Here is a 25,720-nt window from a genome sequence, read left to right as displayed (position 1 = left end):
TGAATAGTTGCTGATTAACAGCAAGGTTGGCAACTCCTTAGATCACTTCACTGATAGATGGACTGGGTGCCTATCAGCTAACTTGTCCCTTGTTTTGCTAACTGCACATCGGGCGTAGAACAGTCCAGCACAGGAACAGGCCCATCAGCCCGCAATATCCATGCCGAGCATGATGAGAAGTTAAATTCACCTGCTCTGCCATCACATGATCCATATCCCTCTATTCCTTGCATACCCACGTGCGTGTCTAAGAGCCGCTTAAATTCCCCGATTGTACCTGCCTCCACTATCACTCCTGGCAGTGTGTTGCAGGTACCCACCACTCTGTGCAAAAAAAACCTGCCCTGCATATCTCTTTTAGACTTTGCCCCTCTACGCCATGTACTCTGGTATGGGATCTTTCTCTCCTGTGCAGCTTTCTGCCATGCTGGACAAATGTTATTGTTTTAGCAACACTATGTCCAACACTTGGCCAGAAACACGATTTGTTCTGGAGAGCAAGTTTTCATCATCACTAAAGGACACAAAGTATCGGAGTAACTCAGCAGGTCAGGCAGCATCTCTTGGAAACATGGATAGGTGACATTTTAGGTCGAGGCTCTTATTCATGTTATGCAGAGATGCTGCCTGCCTCACTGAGTTACAACAGTACTTTGTGTCCTTTTGTGTATTGTCCAGCATCTGCAGTTCCTTGTTTCTTCTTTATTACAGTCAGGATGCTGAAGTTTCCCCATAGCCTTTTCTATATCCAGTTGTTTTTCATTGTTAATGATTTTTAGCTATTCTTTAACTAGGAGTTGCAATTGCCACATTCCTCATTCCTGTCAGAAGAAGGGTTCCGACCCAAAACGTCACCTACTTCTTTTCTCCAGAAATGCTGCCTGTCCCGCTGAGTTATTTCCAGCTTTTTGTGTCAATCTTTGCCACATTTCCCACGGTGTCTCTTGCATTCACGGCATGAGATTAGCGAAAACAGTTTCATTCTAGATTGAAACAATCAATGTACCACAGATGTGTTTTTCTTCCCCAATAACAGATCAAATGTGCTGAATTGCTAAACAGGCAAGACTGCGCTTTGGAACTTTGTGTTGGATCAGGGATCATTGTGCTGTAAAGGGAGAACATGATGAGATGTAGATAAGGGGGGGGTGGGGGGGGGGGGGGGGGGGGGGGGATAATAACTTTCAATGTAGCAGTAAAGTTTTAAGTGAAATATGGTTTTTTTCGCTCTGGGAGTAGGATAATGTTGCCATCCTAATTAATAGTGCAGCATCAAAAGATGGCACTTTGCCATATATTTTGACATTTGCATGGCCAGTTGGTTCAAGTTTTAATTAAATTTTAACACAACTGTAATATAAAGGAAAATTACTATATAAATTGGCAGTATAAAGTACTGATATTCACATTAACATGCAAATGTTCCACATCATGATCTAACGAATTACTGAAATAGTCTACGGCACAATTTTTTTTTGTTTCAAGGCCCACAGCCTCAGAATAATAGAGTGTGGCTGAGATTTTCAGAGGAGATTGACATTGATATTTCTCACTAATTATTGCACGTGTTTTCAAATTTGCCTTCAGTGCAGCAAGGAAGGAGCACACAGGTGGTCAGATATCAGGTGGCTGTGCTGATGGACACGCTATAACATTTATTGCAACAGGACAATAATTGTTGAGCTACAAAGACGTATCCATTGGATAAAAATTATATTGGTACATCTGATGAAAGAGAGATATCATTGAATTTTCTGGAATATTTGAGATTATTCTGTGGGGAGGGCTGAGGGAACATGTGTGATATTCAATATTACGTTCTAATTCAAGCAATAGTGAATTCCCAATCTCTTCAGCACCTATTTTGCACATTTTTGAACTGGATTTGACAAATGCATCCCTTCACTAAATCTGTGTCATTGTATATCAGTCTTTAATAGTCTGCCTAAACCTACCTGATCTCCTGGTTGCTAAACACATTAACTCCCCCTCCCATTCCCACACTGACCTTTCTGTCCTGGGTCTCCTCCATTGTCGGAGTAAGCCGCAGCGCAAATTGAAGGAACAACACCTCATACACTGCTCGGGCAAATTACACCCCAGTGGTATGAATATTTACTTCTCTAACTTCAAGTAACCCTTGCCTTCCCTCTCGCTCCATCCGTCCCCCCTTCCCCAGTTCTCCATCTAGTCTGACTGTCCTTGTTTACATTTTATCTCTGTTTGCTTTGTTGTTCCTCTCTCCTTGCTCACAATGACCTGTTCTACATTTTCCTTGATCTCCATCCCCTTTGTCTCATTTTCATACCTTACACTTATCGCTGTATCTCACTCCCCTGCCTGAAGAAGTCTGAAGAAGGGTCTCGACCCGAAACGCCACCCATTCCTTCTATCCAGGGATGCTGCCTGCCCCGCTGAGTTACTCCAGCATTTTGTGTCTATCTTCAGTCTTTAATAGAATGCTGACGTAGGTAAGGCTAACATTTAATGTTAGTCCCGAATGGTACTTGACAAGGTAGTGATGTGACTTTCTGAATTGCTCTGGTGAAGATGACACTCCACAGTGGATGGAGAACCAGCAAGCCTTTGCTACTCTTTTACTTCTGAGTGGTAAAATCACTCACATAGGGGATGCAGGTGTCAAAGCCTTATTGAAGATGATGCATACAGCAGTCATTGCAGTGATGGCAATGTAGGGAGTGAATGGTCAAGATAGTGGATGGCTGCTCGTCATCTGGACGGCTTTGTTTTGAATGACATGGTGCTTCTTGGTTATTTGTGGAGCTGCACTCATCCAAGCAAGTTGGGATATTTCTTCACTGAAAGTTTTAGACATTAGAAAGGCTTTAGGAAGTTAGAAGATCAGTGACACATTGTAGGAAACCTTGGCCTCTTGCCTCCTCGTAACCATAATTATATGGCCAACGCAGTTGAGTTTCTGGTCAGTGGCAACACTCTAATGCTCATGGTTGGGGAATCAACAATAGCAATGCCATGAGATGTGGTGAGACCCTATATTCTTGGAGATTACCTCCACTTGGACTGCACAAATATTACTTGCCCAAACCTAAACCCAAACTCGAATGATGTTTGGATCTTGCTTTGTTACCCAAAGGAATTGATCATGGTCCAATTACCAGCAAACTACATCTAACATGGTGGCTGGAAGATCACTGATGAAGCATTTGAAGATGTTAGGCCTTGGACATTGGACAATCTTGGTGCAATGTACAGGAGCTGAATTATTTTTGTTCAAGAAATTAAATCACCTGCCTTCTCCTTGGGATCAATTCAGCCATGGGAACGTTCTCTCTTAACTCTCATTGACTTTAATTGTAGTGAAGTTCCTGAGAAATAGAGTGGATTCCACTCAAAAATATTCAAATCGTGGACCTTCCTGAGTATTTATGGAAATTACATAAATAAGTAGAACAATAAGACAGAATGCAGAGAGCACAAGCCTCATATGAACCGAATGCTCGCCTCACTTATTTGGATGGAGTTTTATTTATCAGCCTTCTGTGGGATGATGCATGTTATTTGTCAACAGTGAGGATAGTGCTGCTCCACGCTGAATTGTTGAAATTATTGGCAGCATGAAGCTGGCAATCTGGTTGCTTTAACGTCAATAGTCTGTGGGTTAACTTCTTTTGTAATCTCTGTGCCTGCCGCCTGAAGCATTCAATGCCCATCTGAAATGAGTCAATATGGTTCCATGGTGCTTTATTATCACGTCTATCTAAGTACAGTGAAGTTTTTTTTTTTTGCATACAGTTCAGTGATAATCCTACTTTTCATTAGGCTCCATACCTGATATACATCATACCAAGTGTAAGATTGTAGACCACATTTTTAGTCCTGTTAAAAAATGTTTGTTGGAGGTCTTCTTTTATGTGGTGGGTGCGGGGAGGGGAGGGGAAGGCCGGGACTACAGCTTTGGCGATGGCACAGCGCTGGGACACCATCACGGAGCGGGCAATGCCTTACTGAGTCGTCGTGCGGTAAGCTCCGGAGTGCTGTGACCGCCGACTCCAACATCCGAGGAGCTGTGGCTGCGGGCGTCCAGCCGCTGGCGGCGCTGGATTTAAAACACCGCGGAGCCTGGGATCCAAGATCGCCAGAGTTGGAGCTCCAACCAGCGCGGCCTGAGGACTTTGGGAGCCGCGGACTCCGGGGAGGAAGCAGCCGCTCCAGACATTTCCAAGCCGCTGAGGAGTTCTCACCTGACGCCGGAGTTCCTTCTTCCCGACAAGAGGGCCTGGAATCATCGTACTGGCTGCGGAGACCACAAATAGGCCCCGACCTCGGGTGATCACAGAGGAAGACGACTGAAATTTCTGATGCCTTTCCCCACAGTGGAAAATGTTGGGGGAAGATGTGGGGGGAAGTTCATGTTGAATTCTATAATGTGTTGTGTCATTTTTATTTTTTTAAATTTTTCTTTGGATGTACGGAAACTTAATTATTTCTTCTATGTAAAGCACTTTGGTTTCAACGCGAGTTGATATAAACGTGCTATATAAATACAATTTACTTACTTACTACTTACTTACACTGAGTCCTGGTCAGAAGAGTCACTATGATTCAGACGCCATGTTGTACAATTCAAGCCCGGAAATTAAAAAAAGTGTTAGACTCTTAACTTGGATGTGAAGGTCAATAGCCCTGGCGGCAGCTCGGGGTTGGTCTTGCAGCAGTTGGCCTGGCCTGGTGATCTGACAACCTCCTCCACTGCTGCTCTGCCATTCCTTGCCTCTGCGGGCTGTGTCCGCACCCTGTCGTGGTGTCGTGACCACTTGGTCCACCATATTTAATGGAGCCCCAGGTTGCTTCCAGCGGCCCGCTCCACCGACTTGGCCACTGATGCAGTCTCAATGTTGGCCCATGAACGTGGCGTCCTTTGCCTCTGACTGCCATTGTTCGGCCTCTATGTACCAGGGACGCCCCCCCCCCCCCCCCCCCCCCCCCCCCCACAGCTGACCCAGAGAATCTCATCTTTGCAGGAGTGAGGAAAGAGACTCATTGTGGTGGCTTAATCAGATTCCATCAAGTAACTGAGCATTTTGCAGTCACCATTATCAATCTTTCAATCTTTCATTCTTCAGTCTTTCACGTTCATCATGAATTTCACTGTGTTCTTGAAAGATGTTTAATGAAAGTTTATGTGGCCAGATGTCTGGCAAACATTATTCTCGAGCGATAATTCATAAAAATGTGTTTCTAAATTATCTTTAGTAAAAATGTCCCAAGGTTTTCATGTCGTAGCGACTAAATAACATGTGAAAATGAACATTAGACACTCAACTGGAACAAAGAGGCACTAGAGAAGGTTGGAAAGGTAGAAGAAAGACTTGAGAATAGCTTTGCTGCATTCACTAGAATTATAGGACCATGGACATGTTCAAGGATTGCAAGGTTGGAGAAAATTAGAGAAATAGATACTCCATTGACTTTGAACATAGTACTTTACAACAGAGGCACAGGCCCTGATGTCTGTGCTAACCATGATACCAAATTTAACTAACCACTTCTGCCTGTACATGACCCATATCCCTCCATGTCGTGAGTATCCAAGAGCTGTCTGCTTCCATCACCCTCCCATCGTGCACTCTAGCCACTTACACTTCTCTGTGTAAAATAATGCCCATCTCATTTAGTAGAAACAAGGAAGTGTGGATGCTGGTTTACAAAAGAAAGGACAAAGTTCTGGAGTAACTCTGCAGGTCAGACAGCATCTCTGGAGAACATGGGCAGGCGACGTTTAGAGTCAGGACCCTTCTTCAGACTGATTGTAGTGGGGGGGCAGAAAGCTAGAAGAGAGGTGGGGCAGGGAAAAAAACACGGTGACGTGCACAAATAATTTGGGTGACTGTATGGTCAACAGAGATTTTGTATTTTGTTGGTAGCTTGCCGAGTTTGTCGATAGCATCTGTTGTGCTGGTCCTTCCGTCAAACAGAGTTTGTGGACAGCACGCCCAAAATAAACCAGACCTAAGTCATGGCAGGCATTGATGCCCAGCAGGGTTTCCGAGTATGGCTGGACAATGTAAAAAAGTACGTTCTTTGTCTGCTCGTTGATGATACATTTCAGATCAGCTTTACCCCACGGGTGAAGAATTTCCCCTCCGTAAGCATGTGAGCTGAAGGAGTCTTTTTTAATGAGCTCAGTGGTTCTTATCTTGTTAAACGCTTTGAGTGACATGTTTTTTTTTGTTTTTTTTTTAAACACAAGCATCTTTATTATTCAGGTCATGATCTTGCAAGCAGGTCATTACACGTTCACACTGCTACTGTTACTGGCAGGCAGTGGGCGAGTCTTTACACTATGAATGTTATAATTAGGCAGAGTTATAATTACTAAGCATTCTAATTGGCTAACATGCCATAGCCAATCTACACTGTGGTTACAGGGGGAAAGACCTCAGGACGGAATGTTTGGGTGGGAAGAGATAGGTGAACCATGGAGGTGTGGTGGGTGGGAAGTGATGAGTTGAACCAAGGAGTTTCGGAGGTGGGAAGTGATGAGTGAACCACATACCTCCTTTGAACTTTTCTCCTCTCACCTTAAACTGTGTCCTCTAGTATTTAGCATTTTCGTTATGAGAAAGAGGCTCTGTACGCCTATCATCATTTTGCAACTTCTGTCATGTCTTCGCTCAGCCGCCAACGTTACAGAGAAAACAATCCAAGTTTTTCCACCTTCCCTTTATAGCTAATCATCTTGCATCCATCAAACATACTGGTGGGCCTCTTGTGAATCCTCTTCAAAACCGCCGTGTCTATCTTGAAATGGGGCAACGGAACTGTGCACAGTAAACCAAAGCAGCCAAAAGCTCCTAAAGCATCAATGTGACTGCCTGCCTTTTAAATTCGATGCTCCTACCAATGAAAGCATGTATGCCATAAATCTCCTTTACCACTCTATCAACGTGTTGCTACTTTCAGGGAGCTGCAGGCTTGAACCTAAAATGGTCTGTACATTATTGCTTCTCAATGTCTTGCCATTTACTGTATACTTTCTCCATTACTCCTGACCTTCCAAAGTGCAGCATCGTGCACTTGTCGGATTAAATTCCATCTGCCATTTCTCCACCCAGATCTCCAATTGATCTTTCACCTGCTGTCACTCTCCTCAACTCTGCCAATTTGTAAACTTACTAATCAGCCCATCTACTTTTTAGTTCAAGTCATTTTTATCTATATCACAAACGATAGATGCCCCAACACTAACCCCTGTGGAATACCAATCGTTACAGCAGTCAGGAAACATCCCTTCACCACGATCAAACCTTTACTTTAGCCAAGCCCATTTTGAATCCAATCTACCAAGTCATCATGGACCCCTTGCATCATAATCTTCTAGATTAGCTGAACATGAGGCACCTTGTCATATATACTCCTAAAGTCCAGGTAGACTACATTCACTGCCCTACCCTCATCAATCATCATCATCACCTCACTAGGCATGATCCATCCCATACAATGCCACGTGTCTAAATAGCCCATGTGTTTCCAAATGCAAGTAAAACTTCACTCTAATAATCCTCTACAGTAGTTTCCCTACCACTGATGTAAGACTCACTGAAATTAGTCTATAAATTACTGGATTATCCCTCATTGTCCTTCTTCAATGAAAGAAGAGTATTGGCTACTTTCCAGTCCTCTTGAACCTTGCCTGTGGCAAACAAGGATACAAAGATTTCATCGCTTGCCTCTCTCAATAATCTGGGATGCATCCCATCAGGACCTGAGGATGAAGTCACCTTAATATTCTTCAACAGATTTAATATCCACCCCTTCTTGATATCAATGTACCCCAAATTATTAGCTGAAATCACCATCCTCCATGTCCTTCTCCTGGATGAATATCGATGCAAATTATTTGGTATCTCACCCATTTTCCATGGCTCCAGGCATAAATTACCTCCTTTGTTCATCAGATGTCCTACCCTGTCCCAATTAGCCTCTTATTTATAATCTGTGTGCACATTTTTTTTGGCACTTCCTTAATTCTACTCATCAAGGACATTTAATGACTTCCTCTGAGCCTCATGATACCCTGAGTTATTTCCTGCTTGCTTTATATTCCTTGGTCTGGTTTCAGCTTTCTAAACCTTTGGGAAAGTTTAACTAGTAGGCATCATTAGTTTGGTCTTTGTTCTTCTGTACCATGCTTCACTTGGATAATATGTAAGCTCTGTGCCTGAATAAAAGTTTTAAAATTCTACCACTGCACTCATTGAAAACTCAATGATATAACATTTGTCCTTGAGTGAACAATATCGTGAACAATAAGACTCTTCTCATAATTATAAATTTCCAGCCAACATCCTCGTAAATCTCCTCTGTGCCTTCTCTGGCGCTATCACATTCTCCTTTTTTGTCCAATGTAATAAATGCAACCAAAGATGTTGTATATGTGCCTAAAAGGTAATCTGATGCCTTTTTTCCCCCCTTAACAATGGGCACCGGATGTTTGGTGGGTTAAGTAAAGCCGCTGCATCACATCACCAGAGACCGGAGTTCAATCCTAACCTTGGTGTGCTGGCTGTGTGGAATTTATACATTCTCCCTGTGACCTGGTGGTTTCCTCCCACATCCCAAAGACGTACGAGGTGGTAGTTTACTTGGCCTCTGTAAATTGTTTCTGGTTTGTAGGTGAGTGGTAGAATCCAGGTTGAGGTGGAACTGTGGAGCATGTGGGAGAATAAACAATGGGATTAAAGTAGGATTGGTGTAAAAGCAGAGTTCATGGTCCGTATGGATTCAGTGTGCAGAAGGCACTGTCTGGAGCTGTATCCCTCCTCAACAATTTATGCCTGTTTAAATAGAATCGCGGATACCTGTCGCATCCATTTTCGCTGATGAATCACTTGAACTGATGCCAGTGAGGTTCACACTTCAAGTTTCTGTTTAAAGATATTTGCATAATTGCAAACACAGCCTTCAACGAACTAACATAGTTATTTGACATAAATAGAATTTACTTGTTTACATTTTCATTGCATTTACATTGTTAGCAATGTAACACAGCTGAAATTTGGTTACTTACTAAAAACTCTTTGTATTCTGTGTATCCAGTTATCCCTTTATTTATACCAAAAATGTGAACGTAAACATTTACACTCAACTACCTTCAGTGTTACACACATCATTTTTTTTTAACATGTTAACTATTCATTTACAACAGGTCTGCCAGCATCTACAAAATTACTCAATCCAGCATGGACGTAATTGGTCGTTATTCCAGTCCGTGAATTAAAGTCCGGGGGTTTCAAAGGGAACCATGTCCAATGATAGGAATGAAAAGGCAGCCAAGGATATCTGGAAGACAGCCAGAATCAGTTGCTGTCGAAAAGATGCCTATATTAATTCAGTTTAGTTTAATGTCATGTGTAACGAGGCACTGTGAAAAGCTATCTAGTCAACATAAAGACAATACATAACACTGTTCCTTGCTATTGTTGTCTGCGGCTCATTAAACTATTGAAGGACCTGACCACCTACTTAATTAATGAATTTGACTTTTTAAACTTTAGTGATCTTTTTGTAATATTGAACATTCTATAGATTTGAAAATCTAGTTTTCAATATTTTTGGAGTTAACACAAAAACAGGCATTGTCAACAACGATCAATGAATGATCTATTCAGCCCGGGTCATTATTGGTGAGGGAAAGAACTGCAAATGCTGGTTTACATCAAAGGTAGACACAAAATGTTGGAGTAACTCAGTGGGACGGGCAGCATCTCTGGAGAGAAGGAATGGGTGACATTTCGGGTTGAGACCCTTCTTCAGACTGATGTCGGGAGTGGGCGGTACAGAGATAGTTTTTGGTGAATTATTGGTGAAGTTCCTCATGACACATATCATGATACAGTATTTCAATTAATGGATTGATAACCTACGGACTGAAAATTCAAAATGGCGAACTTATACCCCACCATTTAAAAAAATTTAATTTTTTTTAAATTATGAAACTACTTTTATTCAAAAAATAAAAATAAACATAGAGTATTAACACAATCAAAGACTGCCTATGCTGACAGTTTACAAACAAATGATCGTCAAATTAATAACGTCAACATCAACTGGACCCACGAATGGCCGTTAATTTGATAATTTTGTTTAAGTGTTAAGAGGGAACACGTGGTGTCCATGGGGACTTTGGAGGCTTTCCATGGATACTGGTCGCCGTTGAAGGTCGAGTGTTTTGTTAATAAACGGAACACTCGACCTTCAACGGCCATTCGTGGGTCCAGTTGACGTTGACGTTATTAATTTATACCCCACCATGGGAGCCGTGGAATTTAATGTCAGTTAATAATCTAGAATTACAAAAAAATCTTACTTTGGTCAATGTGGTTGCAAAACCTCGTCTGTCCTTCAAGTCAATTCTTAATTCTTAATTCAAGTCCTTCAAGGGATAAAACCTGCTGCCCTGATTGTCTGGTATAAATGCGACAAATAGTCAAGGGTTAAGAGAATTTTATTGTCCTGAAACAGAACAATGAAATTCTTACTGCAGCCGTGAGATTAAATATCATCTGAAATGGCCCAGCGAGAATCATAGCAATTTTAGTTACAGCCGGTTATGGATTATTCAGCACTGACCCCGACACTGAATTTGTACCAATCCCTGTCAACTTTGCACAGTCTTTTGCTCAAATATTTGGGAACCATTGTCTAAATTGGGGGCACTGTCCCGTATACTAGACAAACAACCGTCTGACCTAGAGATGCAGTGAACCGCAGATGCTAGAATCTTGAGGCAAAACACAAAAGTTGTGGAATAACTCAGCGGGCTAGAGCAGGGAATAGATGGCAACATTTCTGGTCAGGACCCTTCTTCAGACACAGTTATGTCCTGACAGTTAATGTGGGGAATCTTCCAACACAAATCCTAGATGTGCTGTCCTGTCATCAGGAGATGATATACAAGCAAGGTATACATATGGAAGTGAGTAGACATGGGAATTGTCAACGTTAACTCCGGAATCTGTGAAATCTCAGGGCATCGAAGAACACATGGCAAGGAAATCGCCCCTAAAATGCTACCTCCTATATCCCAAGGATCAACATTCCTTTATATTCCTGAATTTCCTCCTCCATTGTGTGTTCTGTCTCCTTGCTCCATCTAACGTCCATTGCCAAGAAAAACCTGGCAGCAGCTCCATTGTCCAAATCATTTGATCAAAAACATCAAGGATACAAAGGTGCAAGGTGCCAGTGGAAGGTTCCCCTTGCTTTCTTGTTTGATGAGATGGAGGATTTTCATATTCAGTAATACATAAAAGTGTGGCTGAGGCAGGTGGTGAGGAATTACCACCCTACTCTGCTTATTAGGATGACTCTGATCATCATCACCGGAGTATACAGAGGAGTCCTTTGCAAAACTCTTTGTTAGTTGTTTATTCGATCCTGACACGACCCACTCATTTTGCAGGGAACGCAGAAAGATATCGAGAAGCGACGGCTGCTACTGAACAGCATCACGGAGACTGGGCAGAGTCTGAAGGCCATGCAGGGCAAGAGTAACAACGTTGTAGACGACAAACTCAGTCTGTTAAACTGCAACTGGATTGCAGTCACATCACGGGCTGAAGAATGGCTTAACCTTCTGCTGGTGAGTAGTTTAGAATGTCACAATTTTTCCAGGCGGAAGTCTTCAGAGAGCGATAAGCTGATGATATTTTGTGACACTGGAGCAGCAAAGTATCATGCCTGCGGGGATTGGAATGGGGTGCATGTTCACTGCATTTCAGCCTGCATGCTGGAAGGGAGGAACATGAACAGAATACATGTCTCTTTATCACCATGGGAGATTTGTAACGGTCTTATTGTATATCATAAAATGTATATTTGGAACACTGGAACAATGTAAGTTTCAAAAATGTGGTGAAAATATTGGGGAATGATTATTGGTTATGCAGTTGGATGACCTGCCATTTATTATTTCCATTGGAAATATAAACGGTGGCAGTGTCAGACATGTGAGGGAGAGCTCCCTGTTGATACAGCACACAAAACAATAATGATTCCTGTTGCTATCCTAATGGGAATAATTTACAGCAACTCGTGGAGTTTGGCTTCAGCAGTGTTGGATATAGTGATAATTGCTCCATTGATTGAATAATTGCAGACCATTAATAGAATAGAGACAAAGCTATGTGCAAAGAGTCCAGAATACGATGCAATGAATCAATCAAGGTATGCCCCATATTCCATGTTCTTTGTTTAATTTTGCATATATTTTTCCCCGCTTAGAATTTCACCATCGATAGTGCATTCTGTACCATCACTCCTTTCAATTTACATCACAAAGAAATACTAGGCAGCATCACCATTGGCCAAATCATTTAATCACAAACCCCATGGATAGATGGAAGAATGTTAGGCTTGGAACTGCTGCTTAAATCCCTCCTCCCTTCACACCTTTGATTTTCAGTTAAATGGATGGTATGTAATATTTTATTGTCACATGTGACAAGTCAGAGTGAACTTCTTTCCTTCCATACCCAAGGTAATCAAATAGTCGCCACATAAACGACACCGACAAAGTTACAAAGTACCCCCGCCAGGCCCTCTTTTGTTCCCCCTCCCCCTCCAAAATATAAAGTGAAAATTAATATCTTGTTGAAGTATTGTATTTAGGATAGGGCCACTAAAGCAATACATGCCATGGTAGCAACATAATTGGAGTTGCTTCTTGGACCTTTAGAGCATTTTAGAAAAGGGACAATCTGACTTAACCAGAGTGTGTTAATTAATTAATTATTGAGAGGTAATCAACAGATTACATTGATGAGCAAGTGTATAGTGCTGGAGAAAAAGGGGAGAGATTAAGAGCTGATCTTGGACTAAACTGGAGATGAGAGCATGGCTGCAATATCGAATGAGTGCACTGGTCTTAAACAAATAATTGCCTGGTGTAAATGGGATAGATCATGGGCTGCTTTGACTTTGAGAAGCAAGGATGGGAATTGTGGAGGCAATCTCCAGATGGGACCCTGTAACTAGAGAATTTTAGATATTTCACCCTTGTTGTGAATACGATGTATAGACACATCCAATAACGGCAGGCCCAGTCAGTTTGTCAGTTGTGGGCAAAGTGTTAGAAACCATAATTGGGGACATAATTAGCAGTCACGTTGATAGTTGCAGATTGATGAGAGAAAGCCCGTTGGCCCACCGAGTCTACACTGACCATCGATGACCCGTTCACACCAGTTCCATATTATCCTACATTTGCATCCACTCAAGCACATTTGGGGCAATTTACCTACAAACTCTTCAATAACTTTCAATTTCTAAGCCCCATTGCCTCATCCTTACCATGGACGTCCAGTCCATTTACACCTCCATCCCCTTCAAAGAGGGTCTCAAGGCCCTCCGTTGTTTCTTTAAACCAAGACCCAATCAATTTCCCTCCACAAACACTCTCCTCTGCCTAGTCTCAGAACTTCTCCTCACCCTCAACATCTTCTCTTTTGACTCCTCTCATTTTCTTCAAATTAATGTGTATCCATGGGCATTTGCGTGGTCCTCAGCTACGCCTGCCGTTGTGTTGGATATAGTCCTTGTTCCAAACATACACTGACACCATTCCCCCAACTATTTCTCCGCTACAAAAATGAATGCCTCGAGGCTGCCCCCTGCACCCATGCAGAATTCTCTGATTTCACTAACTTTACCATTAACTTCCACCCTTCCACAAATTTACTTGACTACCTCTGACATCTCTCACCCGTTTCTTGATCTGCCTGTCTTCTTCACAGTGGACAGACTATCGACTGATGTCTGCAACAAACTCACTGACTCCCACAGTTATCTGGACTACACCCCTCCCACCCTGCCTCTTGCAAAGATGCCATTCCCTATTCTCAGTTTCTGTTCGAGACCCTTCTTCAGATTGAACTGAACTCTTGTCGGTGAGAGTACTTGTGATTGTCTGAAGATGAGTCTCTACCCAAAACGTCACCCATTCCTTCTATCCAGAGATGCTGCCTGTCCTGCTGAGTTACTCCAGCTTTTTGTGTTCATCTTCAATTTCAGAGTTAAATAAAAAACACAGTGCTGGAGGAACTCAGCGGGCTAGGCAGCATCTGTAGAGGGAATGGAGTTGTTTCGGGTCACGGTTCTTCTTGAATAGGAAGAAACTGCAGATGCTTTGCAAATTGCCAAATGATTCCGGGAATGCCAAGAGAGAGATAGAGCGAGAGAGCAAGATAGATAGATAGATAGATAGATAGATAGATAGATAGATAGATAGATAGATAGATAGATAGATAGATAGATAGATAGATAGATAGATAGATAGATAGATAGATAGATAGATAGATAGATAGATAGATAGATAGATAGATAGATAGATAGATAGGAGAGAGAGAGCGAGAAAGAACGAGACAGAGAGAGAGAGAGAGAGAGAGAGAGAGAGAGAGAGAGAGATTCCAGCCTTTTAACCCCAAGCACCATGGTAGATTTATGCTTACAAAAAATATCCGCTCTATGATGTATGGCAGTCCAAAAGCGGCAAAGGAAAATTAAAAATCCCCCCCACCCTCCCGTTTCCCCCGGCGCGGGGGTCTGAACCAATCGCTGACAAGGTCTCGTCCACGGAGACGTCATGTCCGTTATTTGGCTTTTCGGCATCGTGTCCGTTCGGTTATTTGGCTTTTCAGCGTCGTTTCTGTTCGGTATCTTGGCTTCCATGTCTTCGCTTCGGCTTGTCGTCCTTCAACGTCCCATCCGGGTACCTTGTTATTTACTCTTTCTTTTCTGTTAACATCTGAGGAAATCTATGCCTATCACCCATTATGAAGAAAATTACCACAGGCATGTTGTTATTGTCCACATCAATTACCTATAGACTTGGCTATATGGGCCTATCATTAACTTTCCACCATATTTAAAAAGGTCAATTATTAGCTGGAAGTTAAATTGGGCTGAAAGCCATCAGCCACTTGGACAATAGGAAGCCTTACAAACAGATCAGGCTGTGTGCAACGTCCTTCATGTGAGGTGCAATAAGCTGCTACTGAATTCCTCCTGGAAAATTATCGTTACATCTCATTAACAGTCATGCTTTGTAAAATATGTAACCATACTAATTATTTCCATTAGCTTAAAAATGATTGAGGTTTTCAATAATTGGTCGTGAATCTGTTTTATTTGGAAATGGCTTGTGCTAATTGATCCTAAAGATTGTTGCTGAGGTTCTTCACAGTCCTAAAATAATGTTGTGATGATAGATGTGATGTTTTAATAAGAGGCCTGACGTTTGTGTAAAATGTGAATTATATGACAAGACTGGGACATCAGACGATGAATGCTTCAAGCCAATGCGAAGAAGAATGGAGGTTCTCCCTGTCTGAGTGACAAGGACCATCAGATATTCTGCACATCATTTCATCAATGGTCGTAATCCATGGCCACAACTGAGTTATCCCATAAAATATCTAAGATGACTGGATATGACCCCCCTAAAAGCTTCACACCAGGTCATACAATTAAATTAAATAGCAAATTTACGGAGAGTGAAGGATACTGCCTGGTCCATCACAGGTACTAACCTCCCCACCATCAAAAAGACCAACAGGAAGTACAGCCTCAAAAAGCCCCGCAGTCTCATCAAAGCCTAAAGCCACGCTGGCCACTATCCCTTGGCTCCTACCATGAGGATGAAGGAACAGGAGCTTGAAAACTGTGACCACAAGGTTCAAGAACAGATTCTTCCCAACAACCATCAGGTTCTTGAACACTACGCAACGCTGACCTCAACATTTATGATGTTGGATGGACTGTCTTTAGTTGCACTGTGGACTTTGGTTTTCGCACTAGTATAACGGTTGTTAATTAAAAAAATATATAAAGATATATTTTAAATTATTATGTATTATCTGGGTTATTGCATTCACAGGCCTGTTAAGCGGCTGCAAGTAAGAACTTCATCGTTTTGACATGAGTATATAGGACACTTAAACACCCTGGACTCTTGAAATTCACGTTATCCTATTTACTTACTGTAACCAAGTGGAATCCTAGTGAAAATTGCAGGCTCCGGTCTACAAAGATCTCTGGAAGGTCGGAAGAAGAGTCTCGACCCGAAACATCAACTCTTCCTTCTCTCCAGAGATGTTGTCTCACCCGTTAAGTTACTCCAGCTTTTGTGTCTAACTTCGGTTTAAACCAGCATCTGCAGTTCCTTCCTACACAAGATATCTACTTTGCTGTCTATAAAAGTTTGACTGTTGCTGTTGACTTAATTGACCTGCGGACTGAAGAACAGTTTCATCCAAAATTCAAGCACGGAGCAGGTGACCCCAATTTTAACCGAGTCGTTGGCTGTGGCTGAGGATAACAGCGCTGGGGGGGGGATACAGAAATATTTTACAGAATTATTTTGACAATTACAAATGAATATTATTTTTCAACAAAGGAATACCAGAAACAAATGGAAAATTTTGACCAGAGTGTCGCTCATATCACAACCTGGATGTATCGTGCTGAGATCTTGTTGGATGAGTCTGAAAAACAGCAAGTTGGACAGAAAGAGGAAGTTTTGAAGGTAAACCCACAATAACAAAGATTTTAAATTGTATGTTATTGTAGTATTATTCTCCTTTGCCATGCTTTTAAACATGGTTCAGTTTTCCATTTAGACTTCAGCTTCTAATTGGAAAAGTGAAGAGAATCTTGATTTTAATTTCATTTGTGAGCAAACCGGCATAATGTGTGCACTTTTAAAGTTATCACAATGACATCCAATGTTTGGTATTGATAATGCCTTGCGCTGATTAAAAACTGGAAATATTGTTACATACGCAGTAGATAAAGCAAGATCTGGAGAGCAAGAGAACTTTTGTTTGAAGCTGATGCCCTTTCATTGATAACTGTGGAGACTTTCAAGATATACCCAGTTTTAAGGTGCAGGGAAGGTTTTGGGTGATGTGGGAAAGAACAAAGTGGAAGATTTCAAAGCATGAAATTCAATAAAGATCAAAGTAATAGTGTTGCAAAGCAAAATAAGGTAGCCAAGGGATAAGTAATGTCACATAAGATGGGTGTAAAGGCAGCAGAAATTGGCACCTTTTCGAATCTGTTTACTCATTGTGAAACATGTTTCTTGAGCTCACTTTCAGCTTCTTTGGAGCATTGTAAGAGGCCCCAGAGCACACAGATATAGCAGAACAGAGAGTGAAGTTTCTGGTCATCCAAAACTTAACATCAAAGTAGAAGATTAAATTATTGTTTTTCAATATGGCCTCACAATCTGCATTTCAATCTCCTTGGGATAAAATATTATGAACTGCGATTCTCGTAAATTCAACTGAAAAAAATATACAAAAAAAAAATTGTTAAGTAGGATTCTAATTGTGCTCTTCCACATGGAGATGATTTAGGAAGAGGAGGGTGTATTTGGGATGATTGTCACCTATCAGATTTTTGTGAAAGAAACAGATGGTTAAACAGCAGGACTGGGGCCAGAAGGACAGTGACTATTCAGTGGTTGTGTCATCCTGGATATGCCGGGAATTTCTCACTCTGAGATCTTAGAACAGTGCAGCCAGACGGCCCATGTTATCTGTGCTAACCAAGGTGCCAAATTGAACTAACATCATCTGCCTGCAAATGATCGAGAACCCTCCTTTTCCTCAATGTCGGTGTACTTGTCTAAATACTCCTTAAACGTTACTATTGTTTCTGCTTTCAACACCAGGGCGATACGGTGGACCAGCGGTAGAGTTTCTGCCTTATGGGCCTGTCCCACTTAGGCAACTTTTTAGGCGACTGCAGGAGACTATGCGGTCGCCACATGTTCACGGGTAGTTGCCGGGGAGTCGCCTTCATGGTCGTGAGGTGTTCCTGCATTCTGGGAACTAGTTACGCGAATTTTTCAACATGTTGAAATATTAGCGCCGACCAGAATGAAGCCGCCATGGAGAGTTGCGAGAATTCTCGTGCCATAGGTGGGTCGCCAGGAGGTCCTAGTGGGTTTCCAGGAGGTTGAAGGTTCACGTAGGTTGCAACCGGTGCTCACCGGTGAATTTCATTGGCTCATTGGGACAAAAAGTACGTATACAGTAGATTTCAGAACCAAGGATAACCGACCGATAATGTTAATGTCTGCCGAGCTTCACAGCCGTGTATCTCTGGCTTCTTAAGAGTTGTCTCCACTCCTTCTCCCCACCTTGTCTCCCCCCTTCTCCCCCCCTCTTCCCCCTCTTTTAAAAGACTTACGTGACCCTTCCCTTACACTGTGCTTTCACCGTCTTAATTACAACGCCAACCTTCCTGTTCATCGTGGTGTGTGTCTGTATCACATTGGCTTTGCACCGTGTGAATATCACTCAGACAGCGCTCCCCCCGCTTGCCCTGTCACCCACCTACATAATGGGCTGGTGAAGGAAGCGATGTGTGTGTGTGTGTGTGGGTGAGTGTGTGTGTGTGTGTGTGTGTGTGTGTGTGTGTGTGTGTGTGGGTGAGTGTGTGTGTGTGTGTTCCACTCTGACCGTCACTGTTCAAGTCGCCTGAAAAACGCCTAAGTGGGACAGGCCCATTACAGAACTTGCAGCGCCGGAGACCCAGATTTGATACCGACTATGGGTGCAGTCTGTAAGGAGTTTGTATGTTCTCCTCGTCTCCTGCGTGGGTTTTCTCCGAGGTCTTCGGTTTCCTCCCCCACTCCAAAGATGTACAGGTTTGTAGGTTAATTGGATTGGTATGTGTAAAATTGTCCCTAGTGTGTGTAGGATAGGATTAGTATGCAGGGATCATTAGTCAGTGCGGACTGGGTGGGCCGAAGGGCCTGTTTCCGCGCTGTATCTCTAAATCTAAAAATCTCCTCATGATGCGCTTTCCAAGCACCCTAGCACTCTAAGAAAAAAAACATCCGCTTTAAAGCATTTCCCTCGCACCTTAAACTGTGCCCTCTAGTATTTGACATTTTCAACCTAACCAAAAAGGCTCTATCTGTCTATTCGAACCACGCCCCTCATAATCTTATAAACCTGTCAGGTCTCCCCTCACCCTCCGATGCTCCAGAGTAAACAGTCCAAGTTTGTCCACCCTCTCCCTGTAGCTGATAGTTTCTACACCAGGCACCATTTTGGTGAACCACTTCTGCACCCTTTACAAAGCAAGCACATCCTTCCTGTAATGTGCAAACAGAACAGCAGACAATGCTCCAAATGCAGCCTCACCAAAGCTTTATACGCCAGCAATGTGACTTCCTGACTTTTATACTCAATGTCCTGACTGATGAAATGAAGCATATCATATGCCTTATTTACCCCTCTATCTACTTGTCTAGCCACTCTCATGGAGCTTTGGACTTGCACCCCAAGATCTCTCAGAACATGAATGCTCCTTAGTATTTTCTTTATTTTATACATTTAATTAACTTTAATTTAGTTAATACAATTTTGCCTTAAATATGACCTGCCAAAATGCACCATCAAAAGATGTCATTAAACTGGAAAAAGGGCAAGAAGATTTTCAGTGATGTTGACACTCGGAAATGCAGATACCAGTTGACAAAAAAAGATACAAAGTGCTGAAGTAACCGCTGAGGGTGTCAGGGGATATGGGAAGAAGGCAGGAACGGGGTACTGATTGGGGATGATCAGCCATGATTACATTGAATGGCGGTGCTGGCTCGATGGGCCAAATAGCTTACTCCTGCACCTATTGTCTATTGTCTATTGTCAGCCATGATTGAATGGTGGAGTAGACTTGATGGGCCGACTGGCCTAATTCCGCTCTTATAACTTATGAACCTATGTCAGATGTGGACATGCAATATCGGCTGCCCCCAATCTAGTCTCCCGAGCTCCTGCCCAATAATGTTGTAATTTGCCTTCCCCCAATTCAACACTTTTCCTACTTATCATATCTGCACTTAGGTCTAGACTTATCCTTATATATAACTATCTTAAAACACAAGGAGTTGTGATCACAGTTGCCAAAATGCTCTCCCACTGCAACACCAATCACTTGGCCAGGCTCATTCCCCAACTGTTTGCAATCCATTCCATTCCATTGTAAATGTACAGACACAACATTTCTAATTGATTTATCGAAGGCAAGCAATCTCATTTTTGTATAAAAGTGCTCTGAATTTTGTTGCCACTCTATTATATTTGGTCATTGACTAGAGTGCTTTCAACTTTATGACAGTGCTACTCCATAAAATTCTGTTGTATGCATTTTAGGGTGTCATCAGCCCAATTTTTAATCATTCATAAGAATAGGTGAATACTTTGAGTTTTGTGTCAAAAGCTACAGAGAGATTATTTGAGTACTGTATATTCTAGTTTCTGTTAAGAATAAACTGCATTAACAATATTAACATTATCCAGAAAAAGATTTGGAAAATTAGATGAAACATTGGTCTATTTTATCGGGTATAAAATACACAGAAACAAAGCACACCTGTTACATTTGAATAAATGAACATAAACCTAATTTATAATGATTTTTATTAAAGCTTTCTGCTGATTATTTAAATGCCATGTGAACAAATGGCCTGCGCTGAGTGAAAAAAAATCAATTTGCTCAGAAAGCAATGTCTTTTTTATGATCTGAGGAAATAGACACCGTTGCAATTTTCCGAACAAAAGCAGGGTAATTTCTTCAGACAAATGCAGTGAATAAAGGAGACCTGCATTTAAATTATACGCATCCATTTAGACAATAGACAATAGGTGCAGGAGTAGGCCATTCGGCCCTTCGAGCCAACACTGCCATTCAATGTGATCATGGCTGATCATCCACAATCAGGACCCCGTTCCTGCCTTCTCCCCATATCCCCTGACTCCGCTATCTTTAAGACCCCTATCTAGCTCTCTCTTGAAAGTATCCAGAGAACCGGTCTCCACCGCCCTCTGAGGCAGAGAATTCCATAGACTCACAACTCTGTGTGAAAAAGTGTTTCCTCATCTCCGTCCTCAATGCCTTACCCCTTATTCTTAAACAGTGGCCCCTGGTTCAGGACTCCCCCAACATCGGGAACATGTTTCCTGCCTCCAGCATGTCCAAACCCTTAATAATCTTATATGTTTCAATAAGAATCCCTCTCATCCTTCTAAATTCCAGAGTATACAAGCCCAGCCACTCCATTCTCTCAGCATATGACAGTCCCGCCATCCCGGGAATTAACCTTGTAAACCTACACTGCACTCTCTCAATAGCAAGAATGTCCTTCCTCAAATTAGGGGATCAAATCTGCACACAATACTCCAGGTGTGGTCTCACTAGGGCCCTGTACAACTGCAGAAGGACCTCTTTGCTCCTACACTCAACTCCTCGTGTTATGAAGGCCAACATGCCATTCGCTTTCTTCACTGCCTGCTGTACCTGCATGCTTACTTTCATTGACTGATGAACAAGGACCCCCAGATCCCGTTGCACTTCCCCTTTTCCAAACTTGACACCATTTAGATAGTAATCTGCCTTCTTGTTTTTGCTACCAAAATGGATAACCTCACATTTATCCACATTAAACTGCATCTGCCATGCATCTGCTCACTCACCCAAACTGTCCAAGTCACCCTGCATTCTCATAGCATCCTCCTCACAGTTCACACAGCCACCCAGCTTTGTGTCATCTGCAAATTTGCTAATGTTACTTTGAATCCCTTCATCTAAATCATTGATGTATATTGTAAATAACTGTGGTCCCAGCACCGAGCCTTGCAGTACCCCACTAGTCACTGCCTGCCATTCTGAAAGGGACCCGTTAATCCCTACACTTTGTTTCCTGTCTGCCAACCAATGTTCTATCCATGTCACCACTCTACCCTCAATACCATGTGCCCTAATTTTTCCCAATAATCTCCTATGTGGGACCTTATCAAATGCTTTCTTAAAGTCCAGGTACACTACATCCACTGGCTCTCCCTTGTACATTTTACTAGTTACATCTTCAAAACATTCCAGAAGATTAGTCAAGCAGGAAGAGGAAAGGAAGAGGCGGAGACAGTAGGCTGTGGGAGAGCTGGGAAGGGGAGGGGAAGGAGGGAGAAAGCAAGGACTACCTGAAATTGGAGAAGTCAATGTTCATACCACTGAGGTGTAAACTGCCCAAGCGAAATGTGAGGTGTTGCTCCTCCAATTTGCAGTGGGACTCACTCTGGTCATGGAGGAGGCCCAGGAGAGAAAGGTTGGATTCGGAATGGGAGGGGGAGTTGGAGTGCTGGGCCACCGGGAGATCAGGTTGGTTAGTGTGAACCGAGCAGAAGTGTTGGGCGAAGCGATCGCCAAGCCTGCGCTTGGTCTCACCAATGTAGAGCAACTGACACCTAAAGCAGCGGATGCAATAGATGAGGTTGGAGGAGGTGCAGGTGAACCTCTGTCTCACCTGGAAAGACTGCTTGGGTCCTTGGATAGTCAAGGGGGGAGATAAAGCGACAAGTGTAGCGTTTCCTGCGGTTGCAAGGGAAAGTACCAGGGGAGAGGGTGGTTTTGTTGGGAAGGGACAAATTGACCAGGGAGTTACGAAGGGAGCAGTCTCTGCGGAAAGCCAAAATGGGAGGTGATGGGAAGATGTGTCCAATGGTGGGATCCCGTTGGAGGTTGCGAAAATGTTGGAGGATTATCTGTTGTATGAGACGGCTGATGGGGTGGAAGGTGAGGACAAGGGGGACTTTGTCCTTGTTACGATTGGGGGGATGGGGAGTGAGAGCGGAGCTACGGGATACAGAGGAGACCCTGGTGAGAGCCTTATCTATAGTCGAAGAGGGGAACTCCCGTTCCCTAATGAATGAGGACATCTCCGATGCCTTGGTTTGGAACACCTCACCTTGGGTGCAGATGCGGCATAGATAGAGGAATTGGGAGTAGGGGATAGAGTCCTTACAGGAAGCAGGGTGGGAAGAAGTGTAGTCCAGATAGCCATGGGAGTCGGTGGGTTTGTAGTAGATGCATTGGTGATCATTTTCCAACGTTCTGTAGATTCTGGATCAGTTCCTGTGGATTGGAGGGTAGCTAATGTTATCCCACTTTTTAAGAAATGAGGGAGAGAGAAAGCAGGGAATTATAGAGCTGTTAGCCTGACATCGGTGGTGGGGAAGATAGAAACATAGAAAATTGGTGCAGGAGTAGGCCATTCGGCCCTTCGAGCCTGCACCGCCATTCAAAATGATCATGGCTGATTTGCTTCCTGTCTGCCAGCCAGTTCTCTATGCACATCAATACTGTACCCCCAATACCGTGTGCTTTAAGTTTGCATACTAATCTCTTATGTGGGACCTTGTCGAAAGCCTTCTGAAAGTCCAGATATAACACATCCACTGGTTCTCCCTTATGCACTCTACTAGTTGCATCCTCGAAAAATTCTATAAGATTCGTCAGACATGATTCACCTTTCATAAATCCATGCTGACTTTGTCCAATGATTTCACCACTTTCCAAATGTGCTGCTATCCCATCTTTAATAACTGACTAGCATTTTCCCCACTACCGATGTTAGACTAACTGGTCTGTAATTCCCCTCTCTCTCCCTCCCTTTTTAAAAAGTGGGGTTACATTAGCTTCCCTCCAATCCTCAGGAACTACTCCAGAATCTAAAGAGTTTTGAAAAATTATCACTAATGCATCCACTATTTCTGGTGCTACTTCCTTAAGTACTCTGGGATGCAGCCTATCTGGCCCTGGGGATTTATCGGCCTTCAATCCATTCAATTTACCTAACACCACTTCCCGACTAACCTGGATTTCACTCAATTCCTCCATCTCATTTGACCCCCAGTCCCCTGCTATTTCCGGCAGATTATTTATGTCTGCCGGAATTATTCAATTGGTCTGCCATGTCCTTGTTCCCCATGATCAATTCACCTGTTTCTGACTGCAAGGGACCTACATTTGTTTTAACTAATCTTTTTCTCTTCACAAATCTATAAAAGCTTTTGCAGTCAGTTTTTATGTTCCCTGCCAGTTTTCGTTCATAATCTGTTTTCCCTTTCCTAAGTGATGATGGAGTCGATTATTAAAGATGTAATAGCGGTGCATTTGGATAGCAGTAACAGGATCGGTCCACGTCAGCATGGATTTACGAAGGGGAAATCATGCTTGACAAATCTTCTGGAATTTTTTGAGGATGTAACAAGTAAAATGGACAAGGGAGAGCCAGTGGATGTGGTGTACCTGGACATTCAGAAAGCCTTTGATAAGCTCCCACCCAGGAGATTAGTGGGCAAAATTAGAGCACAGAGTATTGGTGGGGAGAGTATTGACATGGATAGAGAAGTGGTTGGCAGACAAGAAACAAAGAGTAGGGATTAATGGGTCCCTTTCAGAATGGCAGGCAGTGACTAGTAGGGTGCAGCAAGGCTCAGTGCTGGGACCGCAGCTATTTGCAATATACATTAATAATTTAGATGAAGGGATTAAAAGTAATATTAGCAATTTTGCATATGATACAAAGCTGGGTGGCAGTGTGAACTGTGAGGAGGATGCTATGAGGATGCAGGGTGACTTGGACAGGTTGGTTGAATGGGAAGATGCATGAAAGATGCAATATAATGTGGATAAATGTGAGGTTATCCACTTTGCTGGCAAGAACGGGAAGGCAGATTATTATGTGAATGGTGTCAGGTTTGGAAAAGGGGAAGTACAACAAGACTGAATGGCGGAGTAGACGATGGGCCGAATGGCTTAATTCTGCTCCTATCACTTATGAACAGGATCCTTCTCTTCCTTCACTTCCATTTTGCCCTCTCTTCACTCTTAAGTTCAGCACTATCTCTGTAAATCCTTGTTGCTAACTTCAAGCTCTCTGTTCATGAACTGCAGCGTCTGAAGACCGAACTCAATGACATGAGACTGAAGGTGGATGCTGTGCGTGACCAGGCCTTGGAGCTGATGACAAACCGTGGAGATCACTGCAGGGAGGTGGTGGAACCCAAGCTGTCAGAACTTAATCAGAGGTTTGACACCATTGTGCACAGAATCCAAACTGGCAAGGTAAGCATATCTGCTAAATCATTGGATAAAAATGCATTTTCAGATTGGATGGTTGGAGTCTGGAATTTGATTGCTGGATTTTTGTGAGTATCAAGGAGATCTTGTCAAAACGAATATTTGTTTGGCGTGGCGGTAGACCTACTGCCTTACAGTGCCAGAGGCCAGGGTTCGATCCTGACTATGAGTGCTTTCTGTGCGGAGTTTGTACGTTCTCCCTGTGACCTTCGTGGGTTTTCTCCAAGCACTTTGGTTTCCTCCCACACTCCAAAGACGCACAGGTTTGTAGGCTAATTGGCTTGGTGCAAATGTTAAATTGTCCCTAGTGTGTGTAGGGTAGTGTTAATGTGCAGGGATCGTTGGTCTGTGTGGATGGGCCTCGTTCCGCATGGTACCTCTAAACTAAACTAAGCTAAAATATCCTTAATAACCCGAGAATGCTCCAGTTTCAGGAAAACATGACAAATTTACCTGCAAATGATTGTGTTGGACTGTTACCCAGAGTTTTCAGTAATAGAATCTGAACTTATTCTGTGGGTCTCTCGCATGTGATATGCCTGGCATGCCCACATTAATGATTCGGCAGGCATCTCCATGGTATCCAGAAGCAATGAGACCATCAAACTGGTAGAAGCTGGTGCAGGCAAGCTGATGAATGGAAGAACAGTGATGTAGTGTTCAAGTTATTGTATAAAAAGTCTGGGCCAGGAACACAAGTTTGAATCCCGTCATGGCATCTGTGCAGTTTAAAAATATAATA

General features: G+C 42.8%; 1 protein-coding gene across 12 annotated transcripts in view; it reads left to right on the top strand.

Annotated features, from left to right (window-relative positions):
• dmd (dystrophin) overlaps positions 1-25,720 on the top strand; it is a 1,663,772-nt gene that overhangs the window by 772,214 nt on the left and 865,838 nt on the right. For all 12 annotated transcript variants that reach the window (XM_033033201.1, XM_033033203.1, XM_033033205.1 and 9 more), the window contains 3 exons: positions 11,447-11,626; positions 16,439-16,567; positions 24,793-24,963. In XM_033033201.1, coding sequence (XP_032889092.1) covers positions 11,447-11,626; positions 16,439-16,567; positions 24,793-24,963 — 480 coding nt within the window. The remainder of the gene's footprint in view (positions 1-11,446; positions 11,627-16,438; positions 16,568-24,792; positions 24,964-25,720) is intronic.

Source organism: Amblyraja radiata, chromosome 14 (genome assembly GCF_010909765.2).
Source record: "Amblyraja radiata isolate CabotCenter1 chromosome 14, sAmbRad1.1.pri, whole genome shotgun sequence".
NCBI lineage: Eukaryota > Metazoa > Chordata > Chondrichthyes > Rajiformes > Rajidae > Amblyraja > Amblyraja radiata.
This window is presented reverse-complemented; position numbering and strand designations above follow the sequence as displayed.